Raw genomic sequence first — 19,240 nt, 5'->3', positions numbered from 1 at the left:
TCTTGTCAAAAGAAAGAAGGCAGCTTATGTAAGGTGGAGGAGGCTAGGGTCTTGCTCAGCTCTTGAGGATTACAGGCAGGTGAGGAAGGAGCTCAAAAATGGTCTGAGGAGAGCCAGGAGGGGGCACGAATTAGGCTTGGCAGAACGGATTAGGGAGAACACAAAGGCATTTTACACTTATGTGAGGAATAAGAGAATGATCAAAGGAAGAGTAGGGCCGATCAGGGATAGCATAGGGAACTTGTGTATAGAGTCTGAGGAGGTAGGGGAAGCCCTAAATGAGTTTTTTGCTTCTGTCTTTACTAAAGAAAAGGACCTTGTAGTGAATGAAACCATTGAGGAGCAGGTAAGCATGCTGGAACGGATAGAGATTGAGGAAGCTGATGTGCTGAAAATTTTGACATACATTAAGATTGACAAGTTGCCAGGCCCAGACCAGATTTGTCCTCGGCTGCTTTGGGAAACAAGAAATGCGATTGCTTCGCCACTTGTGAAGATCTTTGCATCCTCGCTCTCCACTGGAGTCGTACCTGAGGACTGGAGAGAGGCAAATGTAATTCCTCTCTTCAAGAAAGGAAATAGGGAAATCCCCGGCAATTACAGACCAGTAAGTCTCACGTCTGTCATCTGCAAGGTGTTAGAAAGGATTCTGAGGGATAGGATTTATGACCATCTGGAAGAGCATGGCTTGATTAAATGCAGTCAACACGGCTTTGTGAGGGGCAGGTCATGCCTCACAAACCTTTTCGAGTTCTTTGAGGATGTGACTAGAAAAGTTGATGAGGGTCGAGCTGTGGATGTGGTGTATATGGACTTCAGCAAGGCATTTGACAAGTTTCCCCATGGCAGGCTCATTCAGAAGGTCAGGCGGAATGGGATATGGGGAACTTAGCTGTCTGGATACAGAATTGGCTGGCCAACAGAAGACAGCGAGTGGTAGTAGAAGGAAAATATTCTGCCTGGAAGTCAGCGGTGAGTGGTGTTCCACAGGGCTCTGTCCTTGGGCCTGTACTCTTTGTAATTTTTATTACTGACTTGGATGAGGAGATTGAAGGATGGGTTAGCAAGTTTGCAGACGACACAAAGGTTGGAGGTGTCGTTGACAGTATAGAGGGCTGTTGTAGGCTGCAACGGGACATTGACAGGATGCAGAGATGGGCTGAGAGGTGGCAGATGGAGTTCAGCCTGGATAAATGCGAGGTGATGCATTTTGGAAGGTCGAATTTGAAAGCTGAGTACAGAATTAAAGACAGGATTCTTGGTAGTGTGGAGGAACAGAGGGATCTTGGTGTGCAGGTACATAGATCCCTTAAAATTGCCACCCAAGTGGACAGGGTTGTTAAGAAAGCATATGGTGTTTTGGCTTTCATTAACAGGGGGATTGAGTTTAAGAGTCGTGAGATCTTGTTGCAGCTCTATAAAACTTTAGTTAGACCGTACTTGGAATACTGCGTCCAGTTCTGGTCGCCCTATTATAGAAAAGATGTGGATGCTTTGGAGAGGGTTCAGAGGAGGTTTACCAGGATGCTGCCTGGACTGGAGGGCTTATCTTACGAAGAGAGGTTGACTGAGCTCGGACTTTTTTCATTAGAAAAAAAAAAGGAAGAGGGGGGACCTAATTGAGGTATGCAAGATAATGAGAGCATAGATAGAGTTGATAGCCAGAGACTATTTCCCAGGGCAGAAATTGCTAACACGAGGGGTCATAGTTTTAAGCTGTTTGGCGGAAAGTATAGAGGGGATGTCAGAGGTGGGTTCTTTATGCAGAGAGTTGTGAGAGCATGGAATGTGTTGCCAGCAGCAGTTGTGGAAGCAAGGTCATTGGGGATATTTAAGAGACTACTGGACATGCATATGGTCACAGAAATTTGAGGGTTCGTACATTAGGTTTACCTTACATGAGGATCAATAGTCGGCACAACATCGTGGGCTGAAGGGCCTATTCTGTGCTGTACTGTTCTATGTAGGTTCTTTACACAGAGTGTGGTAGGTGCATGGAATGCACTGCCAGCGGAGGTAGTAGTCAGAGACATTAGGGACATTTGAATGGCTCTTGAATAGGCACATGGATGATAGTACAATGAAGGATATGTAGGTTAGTCCAATCTTAGAGTGGGAGAAGGCCAGCAGAACAAGGGCCGAAGGGCCTGTATTGTTGCATGTTCTATTTGTTCTAAACACAGTAGTGACAGACTAAAAGCATCTGGTGTAAGCTTAAATTTGGATCAACCTCAAGTTTGCAGAGGGTAAAGAATGGGAGATGAGTCTGGAATTTGCTGGAATAGTGAGAGAACAAATGGGTGGATTTGGGCAATCTTCAAGATAGTACGGATATGAGGTCAGAAGCTTAACTCAGTTCAATATGAGACTAAGTTGTAAGCAGTTTGGTTTAATCTCAGTCAGTTGTGAGGGAATGGGTTGGGGATCAGGAGGGAATGGAGTTAAGTGGAGGTGACTGGAGATAGTGGCTTCCTAATGATGAGAGGGAATTTCTGCTCATCTGGTGCTGGATGTTCAATGGACATAGAAACATAAAAACATTGACAATAGAAGTAGAGTAGTCTTCAGCATTCTTCAGCTCTGATGAAAAGTCATCTGAACTTAAACCGTTAGCTCTCTCCCTCTCCATGGATGCTGCCTGTCCCGCTGTGATCTCCAGCATTTATAGTTTTCAACAGGAGTAGGCCATTTGGCCCCTACAGCTGGTTCCCCCAGTCAATATGATCATCCAACTGCGTACCCTGTTCCCACTTCTACCCCTTAACATTTTATCCCTTTAGCCCTAATAACTATATCATATCCTTCTGGAAAACATGCAATGTTTTGGTCTCAACTGCTGTGGCAGAGTATTCCCCACTCTCTGGGTGAAGATATTTCTCCTCATTTCAGTCCTAAATGGCTTACTCTGTATTCTTAAACTGTGACCCCTGGTTCAGGACTTGCTCCATCATCAGGAACAGCCTCCTTGTGTTTATTCTGTCTAGTCCTGTTAGAATTTTACAGGTTCCTATGAGATCCTCATTCTTGCAAACTCCGGCCTATATTGTTCTAACTGATAAGTTGCTCTTCACAAATCAGGCCTGCCATCGCAGGAATCAGTCTGATAAACCTTTGTTTCACTCCTTCCATCTCCAGAATATCTTCCCTCAGAGACGGAGATGAAAACTGCACACAGTACTCCAGGTCTCATTAGGACCCTGTGTAACTACACCAAAAGAGTAGCAGGTACTACCTGTGGAACCCCTCCAAGTGGCACATCATCCTGACCTGGAAAAATACCACCATTCCTCAGTGTTTAGATTAGATTCCCTACAGTGTGGAAACAGGCCCTTCGGCCCAACAAGTCCACACCGACCCTCTGAAGAGCAACCCCCCCAGACCCATTCCCGTACATTTACCCCTGACTAATGCACCTAACACTACGGGCAATTTAGCATGGCCAATTCACCTGACCTGCACATCTTTGGACTGTGGGAGGAAACAGGAGCACCCGGAGGAAACCCACGCAGACACGGGGAGAACATGCAAACTCCACACAGACAATCACCTGAGGCTGGAATCGAACCTGGATCCGTGGTGCTGTGAGGCAGCAGTGCTAACCACTGATCCACCATACCACTGTGTTGCAAGATCAAATCCTGTAACTGCCAATGGGGAGAGAGGACAGAATGAAGGGGATGTGGGGCAAGTGGGCCAGGAAGCTGCAATAGGATGTAGGGGGGCACTGAGGGTGGAGTACTGAGAGGGACTGGAGGTATGGAAGGGGTGGGGGAGACACAGGCAAAGATGCCAAATGCAATCTTTAAGGCGATTACCATTGTCTTTCTCTCTCACTGTCTATCAGTATTGATGTCTTCACCACATGTTGCAGCATCCTGTCTTGAACTTGGTTCTTAGTTGAAGTGTTCAGCTGACATCCATCTGTCTCTACGTCCCATCCTGAGCAGTGTTGCTGTTTGTGGAAGCACCGGTTGTGGGTGCAAAATAAGATTGTGAATGGCATGGATAGGGTGGAAAAAAAATAAGGCTTTTTCCTAGGGTAGAATAGTCAATTACTAGGGGACACAGGTTCAAGGTAAGAGGGAGGAAGTTTAAGAGAGGTGCAAGGCATCTTTTTTCATACAAAGGGTGGTGAGTGCCTGGAACGTGTTGCCAGAGGATGTGATGGAGTTGAAGAGTGTGGTGCTGGAAAAGCACAGCCTCATTTCTGATGAAGGGCTTATGCCTGAAACGTCGATTCTCCTGCTCCTCAGATGCTGCCTGACCTGCTGTGCTTTTCTAGCACCACTCTCTTTGACTCTGACTCTCCAGCATCTGCAGTTCTCACTTTCTTCGAGAGGAGGTGATGGAAGCAGACACAATAGCAGCATTCAAGAAACATCTGGACGAATACATGAATAGGAAGGGAATAGAAGGATAAGGATCCTGTAAGTGAAGGCAGTCTTAGTATGAAAGTTAAAAATCACACAACACCAGGTTATAATCCAACAGGCTCCTGCACATCATTAGTAAGGAAGGGCAAAATATGTCGTCACAGGCTTGGTGGGCCAAAGGGCCATTGTTATTTGATCTAAAAGTGGAGCTCCAAATGTGGGAAATTTGGGAATGAATCTGGGAGGTGATAGCACATTCTAGGATTTTGGAGAGGAATGGAAGGTTGGAGATGGAGAAACAATTTGCAACCAGTTGAAGGTGCTGGCTATCGGTAGTTGGGCACCTGCCATCTTTCACCTTCCGATTCTTCCACACACATCAAATGCTCAATGATGATTTTAATCTGAGGAAATATTCAAGAGCTACTTAGCCCTGTCTCTGCATTAGCTCAGTCACAGCAGGTGATGGGGATACTATAACCAGAGAGTGTGGGCAAAATGCAAGCTTCTGCTTGTGATGACCCTCCAGTGACCCTGATGGAATGAGAGTCTCCAAGATGGAGAACCACAGATGTGTTTGTGATGATTCCCATGATCAATGTGCCCAGTTTCTCTGAGCAGGCTGGGATCTCTTCTAGCACCTAGAAGGTTAAACCGAAGGCAAACTGAATTCTGCTGTGAACTGCCAAAACATTTTGGAACTTACAATTTTGGGGACAAGCCTCACCCTGTACCATCTGAAAACAATTATTAACCAGATTAATAATTAAAGAACAACAGGCAAATGTGAAGGTGTGAGAATGGAATGCAATCATTTCTTTGCAGGATTTAGTCTTGGTTAACGTGGACTCTGACTGATAGCCAGCCACTTCTGGGTAAGCAGCACATTCCCGTCTCTGCACGGCCCATTCCTGGAATCTCTGCCACGAGGAGGGCAGCTTCCTGCAGTCACTCAACATTCAGGCCAGATTCAGTCCTTGCTCAGAGTTGGTTCAGTTAGTGCCAATGCAAAGGCACATAACCATCACCAACGCTTGTATTTACACAGTGAGTTGTTTTTTATGCAGATAGCACTGACTGAGAGGGAAAGTTGTGGAAGCAGCTTCACAGAATTGTTACATCTCAACAGGAGCCATTTGGCCCATCGAGTCTGTACCAGCTCCACAAACCAGTGTCACCATCTAATGTCAATTTCCTGTTTAGTCCCCATACCCTTCCATACCCCTGCACCTATTTCTATTCGAACAGAATGCCTCTATTGAACCTGCCTTCACTGCGTATCCAGGCAGTGCATTCCATAACATCACTATTCACTGAGTGAAAACGTTTCTCCTCATTTCATCCTTGCAGCTTTGGCACATCACCTTCAATTTATGTTCTCTCATTCTTGTTCAAGAGGAACTGACTAATTTCAATAGTAGCTTGGATAAATACTTGAGAAGGAAGGATTTGCTGGGCCATGAGAATAGGGAGCTGGGAAGAGAGCGAGACTAATTTGATAACTTTCAAAATGCTGGCCCTTGCATGATAAAAGGCCTCCTTTGTGATGTATTGTTCTATTAGTGAGTGCTGCACTTTCTGAGAGAAGGGAAGACGCACTAGAACAATGTTCTCAATGAGTAAAGGAATACCTGTGTGGTGCTAATTTGAATCAGCCCTCTTTTTCCATAAGACCATAAGAGATAGATATATAAAAGCAGAATGAGGCCATTCAGCCCATCAGGTCTGCTCTGCCATTTGATCATGGCTGATGTGTTTCTCAACCCCATTCTCCTGCCTTCTCCCCGTAACCACTGATCCCCTTAATAATCAAGAATTTTGCACAGATTATATTGCTGAATCTGAAGGCGTTTAAAACTAGTCTACGTTAAGGGACCGACCATCAAACTATTACAAACTCTCAATGTTAAACACAACCATTTAAGTCTCATTTATTAAGTAGCGATCTCACAGCTCCTCCCTCACTCTCCAAGCCCTGTGTTTTTTTCCTTATTTCAAGCATGCATGTTCTGGAATTTATTCAGTGAACACTGCCTACAGCCCAGATCAAAGGGGAATGGTTGGGAGGTGCTCTTAAGGACTCTGTGGAAGACTGACAGCAACTATGAGTAATCAATCAGTGGTAAGCACATTATCCCAGGGATCACAGGGTAATAGAGGTGATACACAGTCCCTGTCAGTTTTGACTCCTATCGCTCAGTCATACAATAGGCACTCAACCACCTCAGCTTTAATCACTGTGAGGTAACCAGTCTGAGAGCTGACCTCACTCCCCCACTACCAATCTCTGCCTGTTAAGAACCACCATGGGAGAATGGATGCTACAACTGTGACTCAGTGCTGAGTTAATCTTTGTCACCACCATGGGTTTCTGCATCATTTGAAGTGGAATATCAGCAAATATATTCAGGCTACAACCAGTCCTGGAGGGGGGCAATTTAAATATTACTATTCTTTCTGCAGTGACGAGAAGATAACCAATTTGCATTTATGCAGTGTCTCTCACATAGTTCAGCTTCACAAGGTGCTCCACAGAAGAATGATCAAATTAAACTTGATGTACAGCCAGATAAGGAAATATTTGGGCAGAACATGAAAAGCTTTCATCAAAAGAGTGACCTTTAAAGAGGAGAGAAGTGTTCAAGTTTAGGGAAGGAATTTCAGTGCTTGGACTCAAGTAGCGAAGACACAAACATCAATGGTGCAGCAATTGCAGAGTTCTGAGAGGACTTGATAAGAGGGAAGAGGATACAGAGATAATCTCACGTCAGAGCATCATATTCCAACCACTTCCATGGTTAGTTGGATTGCAGGACAACACAATTCCCACATACAATACAACTGTGCAAAACAGCCTTTGACTCAGTGACATCGGGCTCCAGCCTGAAAAGGGTTGTGATCAGCAAAGTTGCTACCATTGTGCCACCTGTCTGACAGTTGTTTAAGTCAGTGTTAAAGATTCTGGGGAAGAGGATTTCTTCCAACTGTCCGAAACCAAACTTCCTCTCCTAACTTTTAAGGAGTGACATAGTAGGGTGATGGGTAATGTCACTGATTAGTAATCCTTACGTCCAAGACTAATGGTCTAGAACAAATCCCACCACAGCACCTGGTGGGATTTAAATACAATCACTGATTCTGAAATCAAAAGTTAATCTCAGTATTGGTGCCATGAAACTAGGACTGACCATTGTTAACCATTTGGTTCACTTCAGACAAGGCAATCTGCCAATCTGACCCTGCTCTGGCCCACAAATGACTCTAGACCCACAGCAATGCAGTTGTTACACTGCACCCTGAAATGGCCCAGCAAGTCCCTCAGCTCAAGGGCAATTAGTGATGGGTAACAAATGCTGCTCTTCCCAGTGACATAGCCCATGAAAAGATAAAGGAAAGAAAAAGTCACAGAAAATGCTAGAAATAGCAAGTCAGGCAAAAGTGTGTGTGTGTGTATATGTTATATAAGATATATATGGGGGTGAGAAATAAAGAGAGAAAGATATCAACATCAGAATCAAAAGAAACATTAACGGGCTCGCCTTGTTTGCCTGGTCTGAATAGTGGCAGCAATGCCTGTTTGCTATGAAACAGTAGATTTGTCAGTTGTGTAGACAGTGTCAGCTGCTTCAGTGCAGAATGTGAGTACACGTCCAGAGATATTCCCTGCATTGAGAGAAATGCAGATGATCGGACGCGAATCTGTCAATCTCACAGGATCAGAGAATTGTTGCGATGTAGGAGTTACAGGCCATTCGGTCCATCACACCTGAACTGGCTTTTCAAACCAGCAGCTGGACATTGAGACACATTTCATCCTAGTGTACAGCCTAGCACTACTAAAACAGAAATAAAACCTTAACCCTTTCATTTCATTTAATCTTCCCATTATTGTAACATAGCGGCAGACATTGCTGACACTCAGGCCCTCTCAAGGAGGGAGGACAGTAACTTTGACTAGTCAGTTGAAGTCCAGACAGCCCTAGACAGTTGATGTGAAGCTTGTCCAAGCTGCTATGTAAATGGATTTTACTGACAGAAGTGAGTTCCTCAGCAATATGTTCAAACAATTTCCTTAATACACGTGGGAGCTATTCTGTAAGTTGTGTCACCTCTGTGACAAATGTTACTTTTTTCCCCTTTAAGTTTGCTAATTTGAGCACTGCTGACCAGAAATCCCACCCCACTCCCACAGTCTGACCACAAGCACCACACCGCACCAGCTCCCACCCAAAATCCTTCCATTTTCTTCTTCAATGATACAGACATTATACAATCCCAGCGTTGCACTTCCAAAATAATTTCTTCAGCAAAAACAGACAAAATGTGATTGGAGTTTATACAGCAAGCCAGGGAGATCGGTAAAGGACCGGCAATGGAAGACTTTCTCCTTCATTTTATCCCCTCTACAGTAAAGTTGCAGGCAGAATCTTCCCACTGACAGCCAGTCCAGGGTCCCGGCAGATGGAACTTTACCAGCTGTAGCCAGCAGGAGGGGCCTTGTCATCTTTATTGCTCTCCAGGGAGAACGGCGGGATGCGGACATCGAGCTGAGAACCTTCTGGCTTCTCGAAGCGGAACGTACCCCTGCAGAGAATGAAATAAAATGATGTCAAGCTGAGCAATGTGACCCTGCTGGGCTCAGATCCAGGCATCACCAGCAGCCTCTGAACCCAGGAAATCTAACAGAGACTTCAGAATTCAATCTGGACTGTGACTGTCTGCATTCTCTATAGCTTTGACCAATGCACTTGTCACAGTGCCACTAGGCAACTCTCTCACCCCAAATGTCCAGAGTTGTGCTTTGTCTGACTCCCACCGACCTCTTCATGCAAGCTCTCAATCGACAAACTACTGATAACAACAGTAGATGCTGGAAATACTCAGCCAATCAGGTCTCATTTAGGCTAGGAGCATTCTTCCCCACTCCACTCCAATCTCCTCCCCTGCCTCTGCATTTCTTTGAAACCTGTCACTTTTCTAACTCTTTGCAAGTTTTGGCTCAGTTTTTCTCCCCACAGATTCCAAGCAATCTGCTGTTTCCAGCATTTGCTCTTTTAGATTTCAGGTTTCCAGTGTCTGCAGCATTGTATCATTGTTTTAGTTCTGCTTGGTCATTCTGCAGGTTGTGCTAATGATTCTGGGCATTACATACAGGAATAAAATAAGTGAAACATTGTCAACTAAAAAGCTTTATTTAAGCCCATCACTGAGCAGCAGCAGCAGTTTGACACTTGCTGGTGGGTATAACACATGTTGAAATCTTAACATGCACAAAAGAACCAACAACAGAGGGAGGGATAAGACTCAGTTACTAAGAGGCATAACTTAATACAGGGCCCGAACTCAAGAATTCAACATTCAAATGATCACAGCCAAGTGATGACTGATCAGTGCACGCCCTCACACGGATTACAGGCAGCATAATCAACCGGGTGTGGCATCATTGTTGTCAACCCCGGCATCAGCCAATGCTTGCTGTCACAGTTGTACTCAGTTCAAAATCACACAGCACCACATTATAGTCCAACAGGTGTATTTGGGAGCACCAGCTTTGGAGCGCTGTTTCTTCATCAGGTAGCTAGGGAGCAGGATGATAAGATGTAAATTCTGTGTCTTATGCTCTGCTCCACAGCTACCTGATGAAGGAGCAGTGCTCCAAAAGCTGGTGTTTCCAAATACACCTGTTGGACTATAACCTGGTGCTGTGTGATTTTGAACTTTGTCCACCCAAGTCCAACACCGGCACCTCCAAATCATAGTAAAACACAGCTGACTCTGAGGTTATTTAAAAACAAACACCAGCACATTGGAATATGGCTGTGAGTACTACTGTCTATAATGACCAGAGGCGAAGCTATATTATTAAACTCAAAATCACTTGTAATGTACCATGTTTGAAGTTCAGAATCTAGATTAGATTAGATTAGATTAGATTAGATTACTTACAGTGTGGAAACAGGCCCTTCGGCCCAACAAGTCCACACCGACCCGCCGAAGCGTAACCCACCCATACCCCTACATTTACCCCTTACCTAACACTACGGGCAATTTAGCATGGCCAATTCACCTGACCTGCACATCTTTGGACTGTGGGAGGAAACCGGAGCACCCGGAGGAAACCCACGCAGACACGGGGAGAACGTGCAAACTCCACACAGTCAGTCGCCTGAGGCGGGAATTGAACCCGGGTCTCTGACGCTGCGAGGCAGCAGTGCTAACCACTGTACCACCGTGCCGCCCACTAGAATTACTGTGAATTAATAATCGATGTCAGACTGTTGAACATTATTAAATGCCAGTTACAAGGCCCGAATGTAGTCACTGTTTTGTATAAAATTGCTCCACACACACTATTCGGCTTTATTCCAGCTGTACAGAGGAGTCAGTACATACCACTCCCTCCCAAAACCTCAAGAATTCACATTTAGAATCCAGCAACCCGAGCAGTATAGTTACGGACTTGGTGAAATATGGAGTCCCAGATACTGAGATTCAGTCAGTACCTCACATCTCTAACCCCAAACAGTAAACACAGCCACTCAGAGCAAGGGAAGAACATGATCAAATTAGTTTGCAGGCTTCTGGTTAGAGCTGCTCAGCCAAGAATTGCTTAGTAATGAAAATGGACAGACCTGGAACTCATTTTAACAAACGTAAACCTTGACAATGGAACGTGACAATGTGAGCAAGCCTGTGCTTCCAGGTGGCACTAGATGGAGTGTGTTGTTTGTGGGACAGTGACTTGTGTGCCTTAGTATTATTTCACATTGTCAACACTGCCTTTTGATGACAGGATTGGTGTTCCGGCCAGATCTTGCCTGCATATTGGGTTTAGTTATTTAATCACATGCTAGTGGCAAATATTCCGACCAGGGAAACGAAGGACCCATCGTCCTCAGTAATTCTCTTGAGAGAAAAGGATGGGATGGAAACATCAAAAGTGCTGGTGTCTGCCTTTTGAAAAGTGTACAAGCCCTTACAGAAGGTGGAAACATTAATAAGCAGCAGCAATATCATCTACTCTATTTCATCGTAGCCCTAGAACATCACCCAAAGCAGCAGGCACCTTAGGCCTTTTCAACACCGGCTTATTTTGTGCCTCTAGAACAGTGCACCAGTGTGTGCTGTGAGGAGGATGATAAGAGGCTGCAGGGTGACTTGGACAGACTGGCTGAGTGGGCAAATACTTGGCAAATGCAATATAATGTGAATATATGTGAGGTTATCCACTTTGGTGGCAAAAACAGGAAGGCAGATTATTATCTGAATGGTGGCAGTTTAGAAAAAGGTGAGCTGCAACAAGACCTGGGCCCATGGTGGAACAGTCCATGAAGGTTGGCATGCAGGTGTAGGAGGCAGTGAGGAAAGCTAATGGCATGCTGGCCTTCATAGCGAGAGGATTTGAGTATCAGAGTAGGGCTGCATTTCTGCAGTTATACAGGGCCTGGGTGAGGCCACATTGTGTGCAGGTTTGATCTCCTGGTTTGAGGAAGGACATCCTTACTATTGAGGGAGTCCAGTGAAGGTTCACCAGACTGATTCCCCAGAATTCAGGACTGACATATGAAGAAGGACTGGATCGATTGAGTTTGTATTTGCTGAAATTTAGAAGAATGAGAAGGGGGGAAATCTCATAGAAACATAAAATCTGATGGGATTGGACAGGCTAAATATGGGAAAAATGTTGGGAAAGTCCAGAACTGGGGGTCACAGTCTAAGAATAAAGGATAAGTCATCTAGTACTGAGATGAGGAAGAATTTCTTCACTCAGAGAGCCATGAACCTGTGGAATTCTTACCCACAGGAAGCTGTTGGGGCCAGTTCATGAGATATATTCAACAGGGAGCTGGGTATGGCCCGTGTGGCTAAAGGGGTCAAGGGATATGGGGAGAGGATGGGAATGGGAAACAGATTGCATGGTCAGCTATGATTGTACTGAATGATGGTGCAGGCTCAAAAGGACCAAATGACGGACTCCTGCACCTTTTTCGATCTTTCTCCTTTTACTCCTATCTCTTCACTGATAGTAGCAGATGCCTGAGCTTCATGTCCCTACACCGAATGGGAGTAAGAGGTTGGAATGTGGATTGTGATATACCCATCATCCTACGAACATACACATGAACAAAGAACAAGAGTAGGCCACATGGCTCTGAGTCTAGGCTGTCACTCATAGTCCTGGCTGTGAGGAGCTTGTCAAAGCCAGCGAAAAGAGGCGGCCAATGAACAGAGTGGGAGAAAGAAATTGGGGCTTCAGTTACACGAGGAGATTGGAGATGCTAGGATTACTTCCCTGAAAGCAGAGGTTTCAGGCAAGATTTCATAGATGAATTCAAAATTGAAGATTCTACTCAAACAAATAAGAAATCTGTTTCCAGTGGCAAGAGTGTCAGTTATGAGAGAGACATAGATTTAAGGTTCGTTATGTTTACTTTAGTGATAGAAAGGGATAGGTGTATACCACTGGGCAAGAGTTACAACTGGGGGAAAGGCAATTACAATGCAATTAGGCAAGATTTAGGAAACATATGATGGGGAAGGAAACTGCAGGGGATGGGCACATTAGAAATGTGGAGCTCATTCAAGGAAAAGCTCCTGAGTGTCCAAGATAAGTATGTACCTGTCAGGCAGGGAGGAAGCTGTAGAGCGCAGGAGCCATGGTTTACGAAGGAAGTGGAATCTCTGGTCAAGAGGAAGAAGGCTTATGTTAGGATGAGATGTGAAGGCTCAGTTAGGGGGCTTGAGGATCACAGGGCAGCCAGGAAAGAACTAAAGAGAGAGCTCAGAAGAGCCAGGAGGAGACATGAGAAGTTCTTGGCGGATAGGATCGGGGTAAACCCTAAACGTTTTCTACAGGTATTTAAGGAATGAAACAATGATGAGAGTAAAATTAGGGCCAATCAAGGATAGTAGTGGGAAGTTGTGTGTGGAGTCAGAGGAGATAGAGGAAGCACTTAATGAATATTTTTCGACAGTATTCACTCGAGAAAACGACAATGTTGTCGAGGAGAATACTGAGATACAGGCTACTAGACTGGGGGTGGGCTTGAGGTTCACAAGGAAGAGGTATTAGAAATCCTGCAGAGTGTGAAAATAGATAAGTCCCCCCGGATGGGATTTATCCTAGGATCCTCTGGGAAGCCAGGGAGGAGATTGCCGAGCCTTTGGCATTGATCTTTAAATCATCATTGTCTACAGGAATAGTGCCAGAAGACTGGAGGATAACAAATGTGGTTCCCCTGTTCAAGAAGGGGAGTAGAGACAATCCTGGTAATTATAGACCAGTGAGCCTTACTTCAGTTGTTGGTAAAGTGCTGGAAAAGGTTATAAGAGATAGGATTTATAATCATCTAGAAAAGAATAATTTGATTAGGGATATTCAGCACAGTTTTGTGAAGGGTAGGTCGGGCCTCACAAACCTTATTGAGTTCTTTGAGAAGGTGACCAAACAGGTAGAGAATAAACCGGTTGATGTGGAGTATATGGATTTCAGCAAGGCGTTTGATAAGGTTCCTCACAGTAGGCTATTGTACAAAATGCGGAGGAATGGGATTGTGGGAGACATAGCAGTTTAAATCAGTAATTGGCTTGCTGAAAGAAGACAGAGGATGGTGGTTGATGGGAAATATTCATCCTGGAGTCCAGTTGCCAGTGGTGTACCGCAAGGGTCAGTGTTGGGTCCACTGCTGTTTCTCATTTTTATAAATGACCTGGATGAGGGCGTAGAAGGGTGGGTTATTAAATTTGCAGACGACACTAAGTCGGTAGAATTGTGGATAGTGACAAAGGATGTTATAGGTTACAGAGAGACATAGATAAGCTGCAGAGCTGGGCTGAGAAGTGGCAAATGGAGTTTAATGCAGACAAGTGTGAGGTGATTCATTTTGGTCGGAGTTACCGGAATGCAAAGTATTGGGCTAATGGTAAGATTCTTGGTAGTGTAGATGAGCAGAGAGATCTCGGTGTCCAGGTACACAGATCCTTGAAAGTTGCCACTCAGGTTGACAGGGTCTTTAAGAAGGCAGCTGAAAATGTGTTGCTGGAAAAGCATCTGCAGTCCTCACTTTCTCCTCTTTAAGAAGGCATACAGTGTTTTAGCTTTTATAAATAGAGGGATCAAGTTCCGGAACCATGAGGTTATGCTACAGCTATACAAAACTCTGGTGCAGCTGCACTTGGAGTACTGTGTATAGTTCTGATCAACCCACATTATAAGAAGGATGTGGAAGCTTTGGAAAGGGTTCAGAGGAGATTTACTAGGATGTTGCCTGGTCTGGAGGGAAGGTCTTACGAGGAAAGGCTGAGGGACTTGAGGCTGTTTTCATTGGAGAGAAGAAGGTTGAGAGATGACTTAATAGAGACATATAAGATAATCAGAGGGTTAGATAGGGTGGACAGGGAGAGCCTTTTTCCAAGTATGGTGACGGCGAGCACGAGGGGGCATAGCTTTAAACTGAGGGGTGATTGATATAGGACAGATGTCAAAGGTAGTTTCTTTACTCAGAGAGCAGTAAGGGTATGGAATGCTTTGCCTACAACGGTAGTAGATTCGCCAACTTTAAGTGCATTTAAGTCGTCATTGGACATGGAGTAGTGGAGGTGAGATGGGCTTCAGATTGGTATGACAGGGCAGCGCAACATCGAGGGCCAAAGGGCCTGTACTGTGCTGTAATGTTCTATGTTTTAAGGTAACTGATTTTTAAAAAACCCAGAAAGGAGATAAGGCAATCAATCATTTCGCATAGTTACAATCATGAACGCATTACTTAAAAGGATGGGGGCAGCCAACTCAATATTATACTATAGTGCGCATGCATTTGTGTACCCCAGTGTGTGCAACGCACCAGACTTACCCCAACAGTGTTATACAGTGACAGACCCATCCCCACCAGTACTGTACCCCAGTGTTATACAGTGACAGACCCATCCCCACCAGTACTGTACCCCAGTGTTATACAGTGACAGACCCATCCCCACCAGTACTGTACCCCAGTGTTATACAGTGACAGACCCGTCCACACCAGTACTGTACCCCAGTGTTATACAGTGACAGACCTGTCCCCACCAGTACTGTACCCCAGTGTTATACAGTGTCAGACCTGTCCCCACCAGTACTGTACCCCAGTGTTATACAGCGACAGACCCATCCCCACCAGGACTGTACCCCAGTTATACAGCGACAGACCTGTCCCCACCAGTACTGTACCCCAGTGTTATACAGTGTCAGACCTGTCCCCACCAGTACTGTACCCCAGTGTTATACAGCGACAGACCCATCCCCACCAGGACTGTACCCCAGTGTTATACAGCGACAGACCTGTCCCCACCAGTACTGTACCCCAGTGTTATACAGCGACAGACCCGTCCCCACCAGGACTGTACCCCAGTGTTATACAGCGACAGACCTGTCCCCACCAGTACTGTACCCCAGTGTTATACAGTGACAGACCCATCCCCACCAGTACTGTACCCCAGTGTTATACAGCGACAGACCCATCCCCACCAGGACTGTACCCCAGTGTTATACAGTGACAGACCTGTCCCCACCAGTACTGTACCCCAGTGTTATACAGTGACAGACCCATCCCCACCAGAAATGTACCCCAGTGTTATACAGCGACAGACCCGTCCCCACCAGGACTTTACCCCAGTGTTATACAGTGACAGACCTGTCCCCACCAGTACTGTACCCCAGTGTTATACAGTGACAGACCCATCCCCACCAGTACTGTACCCCAGTGTTATACAGTGACAGACCCGTCCCCACCAGGACTGTACCCCAGTGTTATACAGTGACAGACCCGTCCCCACCAGTACTGTACCCCAGTGTTATACAGTGACAGACCCATCCCCACCAGTACTGTACCCCAGTGTTATACAGTGACAGACCCATCCCCACCAGTACTGTACCCCAGTGTTATACAGTGACAGACCCATCCCCACCAGGACTGTACCCCAGTGTTATACAGTGACAGACCCATCCCCACCAGGACTGTACCCCAGTGTTATACAGTGTCAGACCTGTCCCCACCAGTACTGTACCCCAACAATGTTATACAGTGACAGACCCATCCCCACCAGGACTGTACCCCAGTGTTATACAGTGACAGACCCATCCCCACCAGTACTGTACCCCAGTGTTATACAGTGACAGACCTGTCCCCACCAGGACTGTACCCCAGTGTTATACACTGACAGAACTGTCCCCACCAGTACTGTACCCCAGTGTTATACAGTGACAGACCTGTCCCCACCAGGACTGTACCCCAGTGTTATACAGTGACAGACCCGTCCCCACCAGTACTGTACCCCAGTGTTATACAGTGACAGACCCATCCCCACCAGTACTGTACCCGTGTTATACAGTGACAGACCTGTCCCCACCAGTACTGTACCCCAGTGTTATACAGTGACAGACCCATCCCCACCAGTACTGTACCCCAGTGTTATACAGTGACAGACCCATCCCCACCAGTACTGTACCCCAGTGTTATACAGTGACAGACCCGTCCCCACCAGTACTGTACCCCAGTGTTATACAGTGACAGACCCATCCCCACCAGTAACGTACCCCAGTGTTATACAGTGACAGACCCATCCCCACCAGTACTGTAATCCAGTGTTATACAGTGACAGACCCATCCCCACCAGTACTGTACCCCAGTGTTATACAGTGACAGGCCTGTCCCCACTAGTACTGTACCCCAGTGTTATACACTGACAGACCTGTCCCCACCAGTACTGTACCTCAGTGTTATACAGTGACAGACCCGTCCCCACCAGGACTGCACCCCAGTGTTATACAGTGACAGACCTGTCCCCACCAGGACTGTACCCCAGTGTTATACACTGACAGACCTGTCCCCACCAGTACTGTACCCCAGTGTTATACACTGACAGACCTGTCCCCACCAGTACTGTACCTCAGTGTTATACAGCAACAGACCCATCCCCACCAGGACTGTACCCCAGTGTTATACAGCGACAGACCTGTCCCCACCAGTACTGTACCCCAGTGTTATACAGTGACAGACCCATCCCCACCAGTACTGTCCCCCAGTGTTATACAGTGACAGACCTGTCCCCACCAGTACTGTCCCCCAGTGTTATACAGCGACAGACCCATCCCCACCAGGACTGTACCCCAGTGTTATACAGCGACAGACTTGTCCCCACCAGTACTGTACCCCAGTGTTATACAGTGACAGACCCATCCCCACCAGGACTGCACCCCAGTGTTATACAGTGACAGACCTGTCCCCACCAGTACTGTACCCCAGTGTTATACAGTGACAGACCTGTCCCCACCTGTACTGTACCCCAGTGTTATACAGTGACAGACCTGTCCCCACCAGTACTGTACCCCAGTGTTATACAGTGACAGACCTGTCCCCACCAGTACTGTACCCCAGTGTTATACAGTGACAGACCTGTCCCCACCAGTACTGTACCCCAGTGTTATACAGTGACAGACCTGTCCCCACCAGTACTGTACCCCAGTGTTATACAGTGACAGACCTGTCCCCACCAGTACTGTACCCCAACAGTGTTATACAGTGACAGACCTGTCCCCACCAGTACTGTACCCCAGTGTTATACACTGACAGACCTGTCCCCACCAGTACTGTACCCCAGTGTTATACAGTGACAGACCCATCCCCACCAGTACTGTACCCCAGTGTTATACAGTGACAGACCCGTCCCCACCAGTACTGTACCCCAACAGTGTTATACAGTGACAGACCCGTCCCCACCAGTACTGTACCCCAGTGTTATACAGTGACAGACCTGTCCCCACCAGTACTGTACCCCAGTGTTATACAGTGACAGACCTGTCCCCACCAGTACTGTACCCCAACAGTGTTATACAGTGACAGACCTGTCCCCACCAGTACTGTACCCCAACAGTGTTATACAGTGACAGACCTGTCTCCACCAGTACTGTACCCCAGTGTTATACACTGACAGACCTGTCCCCACCAGTACTGTACCCCAGTGTTATACAGTGACAGACCCATCCCCACCAGGACTGTACCCCAGTGTTATACAGCGACAGACTTGTCCCCACCAGTACTGTACCCCAGTGTTATACACTGACAGACCTGTCCCCACCAGTACTGTACCTCAGTGTTATACAGTGACAGACCCGTCCCCACCAGGACTGCACCCCAGTGTTATACAGTGACAGACCTGTCCCCACCAGTACTGTACCCCAGTGTTATACAGTGACAGACCTGTCCCCACCAGTACTGTACCCCAGTGTTATACAGCGACAGACCTGTCCCCACCAGTACTGTACCCCAGTGTTATACAGTGACAGACCTGTCCTCACCAGTACTGTACCCCAGTGTTATACACTGACAGACCGGTCCCCACCAGTAATGTACCCCAGTGTTATACAGTGACAGACCTGTCCCCACCAGTACTGTACCCCAACAGTGTTATACAGTGACAGACCTGTCCCCACCAGTACTGTACCCCAGTGTTATACAGGGACAGACCTGTCCCCACCAGTACTGTACCCCAGTGTTATACAGTGACAGACCTGTCCCCACCAGTACTGTACCCCAGTGTTATACAGTGACAGACCTGTCCCCACCAGTACTGTACCCCAGTGTTATACAGTGACAGACCTGTCCCCACCAGTACTGTACCCCAACAGTGTTATACAGTGACAGACCTGTCCCCACCAGTACTGTACCCCAGTGTTATACAGTGACAGACCTGTCCCCACCAGTACTGTACCCCAGTGTTATACAGTGACAGACCTGTCCCCACCAGTACTGTACCCCAACAGTGTTATACAGTGACAGACCTGTCCCCACCAGTACTGTACCCCAGTGTTATACAGGGACAGACCCATCCCC

The 19,240-nt window shown here is 46.5% G+C and overlaps 1 protein-coding gene across 2 annotated transcripts in view; it reads right to left on the bottom strand.

The window, feature by feature from the left end:
• Nucleotides 1–6,288: 6,288 nt before the first annotated feature.
• Nucleotides 6,289–19,240, bottom strand: part of poldip2 (polymerase (DNA-directed), delta interacting protein 2) — an 85,296-nt gene continuing 72,344 nt past the window's right edge. For both annotated transcript variants that reach the window (XM_043718045.2, XM_087977130.1), the window contains exon 11: nucleotides 6,289–8,957. In XM_043718045.2, coding sequence (XP_043573980.2) covers nucleotides 8,843–8,957 — 115 coding nt within the window. In that variant the 3' untranslated portion in view covers nucleotides 6,289–8,842. The remainder of the gene's footprint in view (nucleotides 8,958–19,240) is intronic.

The sequence above is a fragment of the Chiloscyllium plagiosum genome, unplaced genomic scaffold (genome assembly GCF_037043375.1).
Source record: "Chiloscyllium plagiosum isolate Xiang-an unplaced genomic scaffold, Cpla_swu_hap1 HiC_scaffold_31, whole genome shotgun sequence".
Classification (NCBI taxonomy): Eukaryota; Metazoa; Chordata; class Chondrichthyes; order Orectolobiformes; family Hemiscylliidae; genus Chiloscyllium; species Chiloscyllium plagiosum.
The sequence above is the reverse complement of the archived record's forward strand: the minus strand, read 5'-3'. Positions and strand labels throughout refer to the sequence as shown.